Source organism: Pempheris klunzingeri, chromosome 4 (assembly GCF_042242105.1).
Source record: "Pempheris klunzingeri isolate RE-2024b chromosome 4, fPemKlu1.hap1, whole genome shotgun sequence".
Classification (NCBI taxonomy): domain Eukaryota; kingdom Metazoa; phylum Chordata; class Actinopteri; order Acropomatiformes; family Pempheridae; genus Pempheris; species Pempheris klunzingeri.
Genome location: NC_092015.1, coordinates 4437238 through 4450407, shown reverse-complemented (window position 1 = coordinate 4450407; position 13170 = coordinate 4437238). Strand labels below are relative to the sequence as shown.

The window sequence follows — 13170 nt, the reverse complement described above, 5'->3', positions numbered from 1 at the left end:
GAGCTGCTTGAAGGTTGTGTCAAATAATTCAGTGTTGAGAGCAGTCAGCAGTAGTTTTCTCCGGTGTTTGCCCTATTAGGTAGGTAGATAGGTACTGAAATGTGAAAGAACACCATTTAAATAGTACAGCTGTAGCTGTGAAAGCATATTTTTCCTTAATAAATGTTCAGGAAAATATACTAAAGGTCCCATATTCTGCTTGTTTCAACATTCATACTACAGGTCCCACTAGAGCAGGGGTACAGCGTTTAAACAACTGAGAAGTAGGAAAAGAAATAAACTGCTGTTTACAGAGTGGGCAGAGATCAGGGTCAGTCACACCAGGAAATACTTCAACAGAGATGAAATACTCAACACCTACATCCAGATCCTGAGCTGATTGAAGTCACCACAAACCTTCCTGCACGATCTCATCGATGTCTGAAGAAAACGTGAAAAAAATCTATTTCTCTGTTTCCTTAAACTAAGTTTCCTGGATCTACTTTAGCTCAACCATCAATCCAAGAGTGCCTTTCAGTGTCAGTAAACTGTTTTCTGAATGAGTCATAACAATGGGTGATACATCATAAAGTCTGTCAGTAAGTGGGTCTAATGGCCTTGGACATGCTAATCTGACATTTCCTTGTTTTGCATTTTCAGCAGTAGCTTTCATGACACTTCTCATTTCCTCCACCTCCTCCATCCTGTCTATGAGCAGAGATATAGCAGTAGGTCCTCAGCTGTCTGGCTCCCAGCTGGTCCTGGTGGTGGGTGTAGGGGTGAGGAACAGCAGATGGGTGAGGAGAGACAGAGAGGCGGCCGTTCTCTTGGCAGTGGGTGGGCGGCAGGCAGGGAGACAGATGGTGGCACTGGCTGGATGGTGGCACGCTGGCGCCAACCTGTAAAAAAAAAGATTTACACGTAATGTTTTATTTCTTTGCCCAAGAAAAACAAATGAAGAAAAAATATTTTGTTTCTAGTCATTTTCATTGACTGCACTCAGCTGTTTGAACCCATTTATCATAGTTACAGTCATCTATTATAAGACGCAGTCACTTTAATAGCAAACTCTCTATAAAAATAACCCTGTGCTTGACTTTGGCTTTGTTTACCTTTTCAAAGTTGTTCCACTCGTGCTACATTTATATGTAAAAGTACCATCGCTCTAAGCCAGATCAATGACTCATTGTGTAAACATGTGGCTGTGACTCATGTGGACAAACTATAGGCTGCATATTGTCTAATGCCAGTTATTAGTTTCAAATGATGGCAGATTTTAAACAGCCCCCCCCTCCCAAAAAATAAATTGTGTTATAACACCTACCTCCCTCAAATCTAATAGAAATGGGGGTTTCATAAATTACTTGTGAACAATGTGAATTACAGGAAAAGGGCTTGCACAAGGTTAATCCACTTGAGTCCAGATAATCAAAGGATGTTTGTTATACAAGCATAGTTTCCACGTTTACAAGTCTGTTTGTCTCACTGGCCTTCAGACAAAGAATTTGATTTAGAGCTTTTCTCAGATACACAGACCACTTAATATAAATGCAGCAAAATAGTTTATTGAATAAACATTTTGTACTAATTTACAGCACTAGTGCAGCGCCTGTTTGGAGCAGGCTCTCTGGAAGTGCTGCTTGCATGGCACTTTAGAGCCGCTCACACAAACGGCCTCACACTGCCCTCCCCTGGGTCCTCAGCAGTACACCCGCCGCCATGTGAAGGACAGACGGATAGACAGCAACAGTGTCAGATAACTCTTCCTTTATAGTTGGACGCTGCTGCTACAGCGCCATCTGATGGCCAAATGGCACCATATCTACACCTTTTGCAAAAGCACAGTGTTCAGGTGTTGAGACATTGTTTTTAGAATATAAGCCCATTGCATCTGAGAAAGGTTTCAGGCCCAGATAAAGCACTGCTGTACTGAATATATATATATTTAAAAAAGTAACTTCTTCCAGCTCTGTTCCAAATTTGGTGAGAATTGTTCAAAAGTTGTTGGAGTGGTGAAAAGGCCAAAGGTCAAAATGGTGGGAAATTGGCTTGTCTGGGAAAGATTTTGTTTCTGAAACTAAAGCTTCGAAAGTCAAAGTTTGTTGTTATAGTGCCACCATCTGGGCACCAAACTGCACCAAACTTTACACTGCACTCCCTTGGGTCCACAGCAACACGCCCTGCAAGCGTGAAGCCAATCAGCTGGACAGGACAGACAGACGTACAGAGACTCCTTCCCTCGTAGTTAGATCTACTGGTTTGACAGGCAGCAGCGTTGGCGCCCACCTGTGCTGTGTTGCTGCCAGTGTTCCTCAGGTCGTCCAGGTCGTTCATCCCCAGCTTCCAGCTCTGCCATTTGTTCTTCATCTCTGCCTGCACCTGCAAGGAAAGGATGACAGCGAGAGGAAGGAGAGAGAAGTCGGGTTATTCTGCAGCAGTCAGTGAGTCCATCAGATGTATTTCAAGGCAAAAGGACTTGACACACACACACACAGATGCACCACTTACCTCCTTATTGACAAAACAGTAGAGGATGGCGACAAGTGAACCCTGTGAAGACAATTAAATGCACAAATACCATGAAATATATTTCGTGATGCAGCTGTTAAAGTCTTCTGAGTGCAGGTGGGAATATAATAAGTCCTGACTGTACCTGGAAAGAGTTGAAGAAGAGCTCAAAGAAGAGGTTTACGTTGCGGACGACGCCCTCCGAGTGCTCCTCCGTCTGCACTGCAAAGATCACCTCGTGGATCCCCAGCAGAGGGATCAGGGTCAGGGTGGATTTGGCCAATCTAGAGAGAAGGACACAAAACACACGTCGTTCTTTTGGCCTGCACCTCATTGGGGGAGCTACAGAAATGCACTGATGCCTTTAGATCTGTTACACATTCAATGTTTTGCTCAAAGATACTTCAGCAGGGTCGATGCTTTGCTTTGTTCGTTGAGCAGCTGTTTCCCAGTTAAAGGACAGTCCTGCTGCACAAACCCAGACCAGACAGAGATAAGCAGCAGCTCTGCTTAATAGAATCAGTCTATTTCTGCTAGATATCCATCAGCCTGTGCGTGATGCTGGTAAATGTTATGTCAGAGGCCTCTCCTGCTTCTGCTCTTTGGCCTGTCGCTGCCATATTGTCGCTCAGCTGTAGAAATATAAGTTCCTCTCACCACAGCTCCATTTCCATAATTAAAGTAACAGATGATACTGTTTCGGAGGCTTCCTCAGTCCACCTGGATATGCAGATTACTTTTTGGCTTGGAAGTACAAATACTGACCCTCATAACCCCACACAGGTCACCTGAAAGCCCTGCGAGCCAACACTTGTCAGCCAAAGACTAGAAGGTCAAGTCAAGCTATCAAAGTGCTGACATGGGCTCTGTGCACCTCCACTAATGGGAATTCTGCTCTGATCCTTTAATGCCCCAGTAAGGCGGCTTCCCACACTGCTGGCCCCACAGTGCTCACACGTTCACCCTGTTATTAACTTGACCCACTACGAGTGCCACTTTCCTGGAGCGTGGGGAGTGTGTGTTTGCGTCTTTTACCTGTCTGTAAATAGAACCGTACAACAGCCACGTCCACGTGCCTTACCTGAACTTGTAGTCAGTGTATCTCATCTGATGGGCTTTTAGTTTGGACACAAGAATATGGATGATGCGGATAAAGATGAAGAAGTTCACCTGAAGAGATATTAAAAAAACAAAAACATTGTAAAAGCATTCATGTCGTCAGTGATCATATTTCATAAGAGATAAAATGACAGTCAGGTTTACATCAGTCTGTAAAATAATTGAGTGTCTCCTTGAATGCAAATCTACAGCTTATGACGACGACAAGGTCAGGCACTGCACATGTACACCACTTCCTGAGGGTGAAATGTGAGGAGACATGACGTCAAAGAAGAACAGCACGATGCAGATAAGAGGAGAGACGTCACAGAGAGACACCACGTACAGACCACATGTGCTGCAGCCCACAGGCCTGTGATGTTTCTGCCTGCATTTATATTGACTGGAGAGGCTAATAGACTCTGAAACATCCTGCAGCTGCCACTTCAGCTGAGTGTCTCTATTTGTACGTGCCTGTGTGTGTGTGTGTGTGTGTGTGTGTGTGTGTGTGTGTGTGTGTGTGTACCAGAATGGCGAGCAGGATGGGAGTGCGGATTATCCACCAGTGTGCCTTGTTCCCATTTATCTCCCAGCACCTACGAGCACAAACAGACAAAAAGGTCAGCAATAATACACAAGATACTATTAAAAACTAAAAAGCTGGATGAGGAGCAGAGTGAGAAGTCACAGGTGTACTGGTTTTCCTCAGATGGTGAAATCTAATCCACAGCCGTGGAGCCGGTGCAACGGAGAGGAGGATGAAGAGAAAAAAGGATGGGCTCCTGCACACTGACGGCACACAACTTACTGGTGAAGCAAAAAATAACGATGACTCACCTCGTGTTCTCAAACAGGTAACGTACAGTAATCCAAGGAGCCACAAATAACACCGGGGTGCCTGACACAGAACAGACATGTATTTAAGCATAGACTGTTGAGAGCAAAACTATTGAAACAGAACATGTTTTATTGCCAGTAAACTTCATTTGATTAAAATTATATTAAAGCAAGATTTTGATTGGTGCCGAGCATGAGGGAGCTTTTGAACGTGCATTAATACGCTTTTAATCCCAAATTTATTTCACTTGCAATAAAATATTTTTTGTTTGCAGTGTTTTGCTCTTAAACCTTTTCTGTTTCATAACATAATTAAGACAAATATAAAGGCATAAAGTAACCAATAATTCAATAATTAAGAGTTAAACTGTTTCTTTAAGCCACTTCCTCTATTTCAGCTGTGTGTAACTATTTCTGCATGATTATGTGTGTGTGCCCATTACAGAATTATAAGAATTTTGGTTTCAAACCATCGTTGTGAGGACGTTACTTCAGTGTGAGGACCATTTGTCCAGCCCTCACAACTTCAATGTGCCCTTTTATGGTTAATACTTGGTTTTAAGGTTAGAATTAAATCCAGGTTGAAATTAGAATTAGATTAAGGTTAGAAACGTTTAGGGTGGGGCATGTAGTTATGATGGTTAAGGTTATTTTAAGGGGCTAAGGAATGCATTAGGTCAACTAGCATACTTAGCAACATAGCAACTATAGAAATACAAGAATTTGTGTGTGTGTGTGTGTGTGTGTGTACCCCAGCCTATCAGTAGGTATCCATAGAAGAAGCGATTTTCAGGCGACACCATCAGCACCAGCAGGTTGTGCAGATACAGGCCCTCCACCAGCAGCCAGTAGTAGTTGGCTCCCACACAGTACTGCATCAGCACCTGAGCCACACAGCAGCCAGACGCTGCCTAACGTGTGTGTGGGAGGAGAAAATCAATAAGTTCTGAATGGGTGAGAAGTGACACGTGTTAAAGCTCTGCTTGGTACCAGCGGTGGTCTCACAGGCTTTAGTCTTCATGAGTAGACACCAAGTCAGGAGTCTGTGGATGCTTATCATTTAAATGGCATAACATTTCAACATTTTATTCTCAGACCTGTTTTTAACATGTCTGCCTGTAGTTGTCCTAATTCTTTTTCATGTTTCTGGGACTTTAACACTTTCAAGTCTTTATGGAGTCATGTTTCAATAGATTTAGACCCACAGCAGTCTGTCTGATTTAGTTTAGATAAGTCTGATTTACTGTACGACAAACTCCTACAATGTTAATAAAGTATTAGCAGACTATCATCTGACTTGTATCATTAATGCATTATCAATTTTTATGGCCGGGGGGAAGGCTAACGGTTGAAAACTGCCTTTTGATGCAATGCAGGAATGGAACTGGTTGGAAAATACACTCCGCTCTGTTTTCTGTAAAGTAATACATGTTGCAGACATGCCTGAAATAATCTGTTTCCTCCACTGATAGTATTTCTCTCTGTTTTTCTGTGTGTGTGAGTGTCCCAACCTGCTCACTAAGCACTTCTGAGACGTCCCTGTTGTCTCTGAACTCAGGAGTGTCTCTGCTCAGCAGAGCATCTCTGGTCAGGATGGAGACGGCTCGCAGAATAAAGGATGCAAACAGGTTGGTGTGGATGTAGTTTCTGGTGCAGTGCAGCTTCCTGCAGCCATCGGTGAGGTGAGACATGTCAGAACAAAGTTTTACATTCAGTCGACAGCGGGGGGAAATTTGAGCAGCCCTTTTGTTTAGTTTGATCGTGTAAGTCAGCGAAGAAGCTGAGAAGACAAAGGTTTGTGAATGCAGCGCTTTTGACTTTGCATCTTGTGAGCATAATGTTAGCTCTGTAGCTAATAGAGATCTATGAGGGGACTAGAAATATCTCCCACTGCCAAGTTGTATCTATTTACTGGAGTAATGAGCCTTGTGGGATGATAATGATTGTTCCAGTTACCAGTCGAGCTCTTACCAGGCAAAATTAATTATGGCTTGACACTTTAGATTTTGATTGCAAAACATTTTTCTTTTCTTTGGCAAGCATCCCATGGTCACTCCCTTCAAGTTGTCCATAATCAGGAGTTATGCCTCCACCTCCATTAATTCCTGATAGTGGACACCTCATCGGGCATTGAATGAAGAAAGTAGCATAAGACTTAAAGAACCAAAATAGGTTGAAATAACAAGAAAACAAGGCAAAAGCATGAAGCTGATTATAGAGATGCAGCTTACCTGAAGAACAGCAGGATAATGAGAGCCAGAGAGAGACTGGCCAGACTAACGCAGTAACCCACTGTGTACATGACTCTGAAGTAGGCCAAGATCATCATCTGCTTCTCCTGCACAGAAGAACCAAGATTTAACTCCATTCTCCTATTTCAGCCCAAACTGTGTGTGTGTGTGTGTGTGTGTGTGTGTGTGTGTGTGTGTGTGTGTGTGTGTGTGTGTGTGTCTGTACTGGAGCTTCCTGTTGGCTCTTGTCCGTGTTGCACTGAGAATGGTCCCTCCAGGTGCGGCTGGAGTTGCTGGTGGTCCACTGACCATCAGGGCCGCACTCCCTCAACACGAAGCCGTTGCGCACTACACAAACACACAGCAGAGGCTGAAGCACACACCCCCGATCACACACAATGACACACACCGAAAGTGAGAATAACGTATGTGTGTGTGTGTGTGTGTGTGTGTGCAGGAGTGTGTGTGTGTGCAGGAGTGTGTATTCCTACCTTGGTTATACCAGGGCAGATACCAGGGACACGGCACCTTGACAGTAGAGTTTGGTTTTCCGTCTGGCCAGCAGGCGTACATGTCAAACAAGCGAGCACAAAACACTCCTGAGGAGAGGAGAGGAGAGGAGAGGAGAGGAGAGGAGAGGAGAGGAGGGGAGAGAGGAGAGAGGGGAGAGGAGAGGGGAGAGGAGAGGAGAGGAGAGGAGAGGAGAGGAGAGGAGAGGAGAGGAGAGGAGAGGAGAGGAGAGAGGAGAGAGGAGAGAGGAGAGGGGAGAGGAGAGGAGAGGAGAGGAGAGGAGAGGAGAGGAGAGGGGAGAGGAGAGGAGAGGAGAGGAGAGGAGAGGAGAGGAGAGGAGAGGAGAGGAGTGGAGAGGACAGGAGAGGACAGAAGAGGAGAGGAGAGGAGAGGAGTGGAGAGGACAGGAGAGGACAGAAGAGGACAGGAGAGGACAGAAGAGGACAGGAGAGGACAGGAGAGGACAGAAGAGGAGAGGAGAGGAGAGGAGAGGAGAGGAGAGGAGAGGAGAGGACAGGAGAGGACAGAAGAGGAGAGGAGAGGAGAGGAGTGGAGAGGACAGGAGAGGACAGGAGAGGACAGGAGAGGACAGAAGAGGAGAGGAGAGGAGAGGAGAGGAGAGGACAGGAGAGGACAGAAGAGGAGAGGAGAGGAGAGGAGAGGAGAGGACAGGAGAGGACAGAAGAGGAGAGGAGAGGAGAGGAGTGGAGAGGACAGGAGAGGACAGGAGAGGAGAGGAGAGGAGAGGAGAGGAGAGGAGAGGAGAGAGGAGAGGAGAGGAGAGGGGAGAGGAGAGGAGAGGAGAGGAGAGGAGAGGAGAGGAGAGGAGAGGAGAGGAGAGGAGAGGAGAGGAGAGGAGAGGAGAGGAGTGCTCAGGCATGTGATATTTCATCCTTTACCTTGTATCTTATGTATTTTCTCTGGTGTTTGATCTTTATTTGCATTTGATTCATACTGATATATTTTGTGACTGGTGTCTGTGGAGAAGGAGGGTGACTGAACAGAACATTTAAAAATAAAGAAGAAGAAGCCAGTTTTGTGTGTGATACCTTTGGGTCTGGGTTCTGCATTCATCCAGAGAAGACATTCATTCCTGTAGAGGCTCCATTCCTCCACTGTCTCCTTCACAGTCCTCCCTGTCACACACTACACACAAGCATGAGAAGACACTTAAAGTTAATATCAGTCAACGTGTTATCTATAAGATGTAAATGCAGTAGATTTTGGCTCGCTGGCCTGCAGTCGTGTGGTTAAATGTGTGTTTTTGGACTTCTGTCTGAGCCGGATGCCACAACTGTGAGAACGCTGAGATGCTGACTGAAGCTATTTTATCACATCCTCCAATATTATGCACTTTAAGACATCATCTGCTCCTCATAAGCTGCTGTGTCATCCATGAAATGTCCCTCTTGACACATACCAGAATGATACAGAAGAGGAAGAGGATGAGGAATATGTCACAGGCCTTCATCACTCAGATGTGTCCCAGGATTTCCGCTGGAAGATCATGTCAGAGCTTCAGAGGACACCACAGGGTCACTGAGAGGTCAGCCGGAGGTCGAGAGGAGGACAAAGAGAGGAGATAAGTTACAGATTAATTACCGATCTTCTTACACTCTCCCTTAAAAATCAGTCACTTAAATGTTTTAATCTTATGGCTGCTGCAGCAGGTCACCTGATTGTCTGAGGCTTCCTCCTGTTAAAGGGGAGTTTTTCCTCCTGGTGCTTGCTCATCTCTTAATTAAGTATGCCGTGGTTTTGATTTACTCTCTATCAGGGGTGTCCAAACTACGGCCCGTAATTCTAAAAATGTATTGTAACACGGCCCACACATGGAACCTGCGCTGGACTGTGTTGTACTTCTTAGTCTCACCGCTAGGGGGAGTAACTGTCTTGAACGAGGCAGCTGCTCTATAAAATGAGTAATAGAAGAAGAAATGTGCTACAGGTGACCCAAGATGGCAGAATTAAGAGAGCAAGTGAGTGCAGAAAGTTTCAGACGTGGTGTGCGATGAGAGCACAGCTAATAACTAATGAAGATCACTTCTGCATTACGGAGGAGCTGCTTGATGTTAGCAGGCTAAAGAGCACCACGACGGGTGAGGATGTGTTTGAAGCTGTGCCAGGTGCAGTTGGCATGATGGGACTTAAATGGTATGAGCTGTGTGGAGGTATGACGGATGGAGCTCCAGCTGGGACAGGTGAGCGAATAGGAATCTACGGTGTCCGCCGAGGGACAAGAAAGTGGAGGTAAGTCTGTTAATTTGAGCACCAGAGCTGTAGCACAGACTGTTTCAAGCTTCCCTCTCTGATGCTGATGCTGGTGCTGGTGCTGGGGGGCCCTACCATTCTCATGTGTGCTGGCTAAGTCGTGGCTCTGTGCTGCAGCGGTTTTATTCCCTGAGATCAGAAATGGACCAGTTTTGAAGAGAGCAGGACCTCTTCATGAGCTCAGTGACCCTCTCTGGTTGGTTTTCTTGAATCATATTCAGCTATCAAGCAGAATTTACCTACATTTGATTGATTTTGCCAACTTTAATCCACTAGAGGTGAGGCGATGTACATCACCTCTAGTGGATTAAAGTTAGCAGCATAGCTCACTTCTAGTGAGTGGCCCAGCCCTTTGGATGTTTGTCTGTATGTGGCCCTCAGTGAAAAAAGTCTGGACACCCCTGGTCTATATGAAAGGTGCCTTGAGATACTGTTCATTGTGGCTGGTGTTTGGCTGAGATTGATTGATGGTGACGTAGTGTGTGAAAGCTGCTCGATTGAATTCAGGAGCCAAATGTGAGGCCTTGAGGTAAATTTTCATTCAGTAAAGAAGACAAAAAAATCAAGACATTTGTTAAATGTCGATCAGTCTCAATGAGAGTCATCATGTTTACTTTCTTCTCTCATCATAATGTGCCCAAAATACAAAGTTAATGTTGGTCACTGTGGGGTGAGAACTATGTGCATATGGGAATAATATTGTGGGTACAATTGAACTGGAACTGTACGTGGACACTTGTCAGTCTTTATCTCAAGCTGTACCTTCCAGCCATTGAAGCCTAAAGAGGGAGGAACATGAAACACTGCAGAGTAATCCTGTCTCTAATCCTGCCAATATCGGCGGGTAGCTAATGTAACTGACCAGGAAGTTTGCAAGCTGGCACGTGACCTGCAGAGCCTGCTGTGGTGGGACGAGGGAGAGGATGGAGCACAAGAAAATTAAAGAGGCGTCTCAATCTGCCGGATGTCATTAAAACACAAATCGGTTCATAAAGGATGAGGGAGCGCCTTCTGCATAAAGTTGGACTCAACATTGTTTAATACTTCGTGCATGATTTCCCTAAAATTGCTGCTTGCATGGCACAGCGCAGAGTTAATCAAACAGGATATTTTGGGAAAACATATATATGGCTTTCCTGTACCTCAGCGTTCCATCAGGGTTTTCACATGTTAAAAATGAAGAGAGAAATCTCGATGCAAACTTTGATTTTCCAAAATGTTTCATATCAAACTGAAACTGTAGACCAAGTATTTATAGAAGAAGAAGAAAATACCTTTATTCCAAAAAGACATGAAACCCCTCTTCATTTAATAAGAATAAATGCAGCCATTTGTATTATATATATATATATTAAATGAAGGGGCCTACATAGGGCCCTTTAATGGGTGTAGTCAACCACAACCACAATATTTGTCATCCTTAGTGTCGCTGACAAAAATTCTGATACCTGCATCAGTCATGCAAAACAAATATCACTTAGCTGCTTATCTACGTGTTCCTTAAAGCTTTAGCTTCAGTTCAGACACACAACAGCACAAACACATGCAATCGTATTTTAATCATTCACTTAAACAGCTCCATCTCACCGAGATCCTCCACCAGCCTGGAGATTATAACCAGACTTTTCCAAATGCACACAGCTTTTTAGAAAAATCTACTATTCAGATGGAGCCCAAGAACTGATTATTCAAGTCAGTAATCATGACCCAATGAAAGATTTTTAAGCTAAACAAAGAGAAGCACGTAATAAGGACAGTATTATCCAAGATTCAATATCTCTGAATTTAATGAGCACTGTGAATGCAAACGTGAACCAGCAGTGCAGTTCATCATTATTGTGAGAAAAAGTTCATTAAGTATAAACTATCTAATCATAACTCATACGATATGGAGGGAAAGATCTTAAAATGCCATTTGAATAGAAGGTTTTTCTAATACACGAGGAAGAGCAGCAGCTCTGTGTGACTGAGGTGGTTTGTAACGTCGCCTCCACAACAGAAACTGTGGATTATAGATTAAAATGATGCAAAACTTCCTGAAAATCAACTGTGAATTTCTGCTGTGAATGTTTCTTTTGGTTGGCCTTTTTCTTTTTGTCTCTCAATCACACAGACCCACACACATTCACCACACGATGACAAATTCAACTGCACCCATCTCCATCTGTCTAAACGGAGATAATAAGCTCTTTCCATTTTTAACGAGATCCAAATGCTCACGATTTCCCCTTTCCTCTACTCTACATGAGCCACCGAGGGAAATGTGTTACAAGAGTTAAAGGCGTGCTTGTCCTCATTACACTGATTACTACAAGGACCAGGGTTTAAACAAAGTGAACTAGTACATCTGCTGTCCACTAATGTGGATTTGTTTTATTTGGGTGTTTCCTTTAATTCTTCACCTACCTGTACTTCTAGCACTAAATCACTGTGTATCCCACTTTTATTTTTGCAGGGTCATTTTTTGATCTTATGGTGCAATTAAAAGGACATGCATGCAGGAAGGAGGCAGGCAGACACACACACACACACACACAAGCTGCAGCCAACAGGTCTCTTATGGTTTATGTAACAATACTAGCAGTCTCTCTCTCTCTCTCTCTCTCTCTCTCTGTGAGAGTGTGTGTGTGTGTGTGTTTTTTTTATGTTTTGTTTATCCTGATGCTGTCAGGCTTGCAACTCTGGAATTTCTTTCTGCTTTGTTTTCACTCTCTTTCTTTTTCCATTAAATGCAGTCAGCAAGTTTCTGTTCGATGAAACTCTGAACTTAAAATAAGAATCAAACACTTAACTAGTATTTTACATAAAAAGTGAACTTGAGCCCACAGTTATGTCTTAAAATACCTTCGATTAATAAGTGATAATTAAAATGGTGAACTTTAAAAGGACTCTTCATTCACCCAAACACACACCATTCTGATCCTGTTCGCTGTCTCCCCTCCAAACCCACATTTTATAAGATGAGCAGTCTACGTAATGGTGTAAAATTATTAAGTTATTTCATCGTCCTCGTGCTTCTTAGATATTTATTTCATTAGGAGTTTTGTTTCCTTGTTTACATTTGTTTATCCTTTTGTTTCTGTCACGTCTGTTCATCCTACCAGTTAGCACGCAGTTATCATAAACAATCACAATGAAGGATTTACCAGTTATCACCGGAGGGAAAAGGCACCAAGACACCAAACAGAGGAGAAACTAAATGTTAATCAGAGAGACGAGCGGAGAAGAGGAAATGTGGACCTCACCTTTGGAGATGCCATCTTTGCACTGTTTGCAGCCAAACCCTGCTGAGCACGTCTCCGCCCTGTTGTCCTGAAGGTGATCACACAATGTGATCAGTGAGGTCTCCCTCCCTCCCTCCCTCCCTCCCTCTCTCTCTCTGTCTCTCTCTCTGATATTCACTTGGCGTTATAGCCATGATGTTTTGATTAAAACATGTTGCCAAAGCAGTAAAGTCACATATAAGTATAGACAATAGCACATAAAACAGTAAATGATAAAATGAGATAAAAAGGAAAACAGATAAATTAGAATAACAATATCCTGCCTGCTCTACTAGAAGGATCTCAATGAGTCTGTCTTTTGGAAATCTGATCTCTTTTTGCATTTTGGACAATTTGTGAGAAAACTCTCTTTGTCCTTTCTAGTCATTCTCTCTGTCTGTATTTTTTGAGTCCCTTAAATTATAGATTATATATATATAAAACATGTGCTTTTCTTTTTGATTGCCTAAATA

General features: G+C 43.7%; 1 protein-coding gene across 1 annotated transcript; it reads right to left on the bottom strand.

The window, feature by feature from the left end:
- Nucleotides 1–629: 629 nt before the first annotated feature.
- gipr (gastric inhibitory polypeptide receptor) lies at nucleotides 630–12694 on the bottom strand. Its single transcript, XM_070829332.1, has 14 exons — nucleotides 12680–12694; nucleotides 8213–8309; nucleotides 7145–7252; nucleotides 6880–7001; nucleotides 6654–6760; nucleotides 5934–6087; nucleotides 5174–5333; nucleotides 4423–4483; nucleotides 4112–4181; nucleotides 3569–3657; nucleotides 2633–2771; nucleotides 2488–2529; nucleotides 2266–2358; nucleotides 630–878 (listed from the first exon to the last, which is right to left on the bottom strand). Exons 1-14 carry the CDS (start codon nucleotides 12692–12694, stop codon nucleotides 636–638), a joined length of 1500 nt encoding a protein of 499 aa, XP_070685433.1. The 3' UTR covers nucleotides 630–635.
- Nucleotides 12695–13170: the final 476 nt, after the last annotated feature.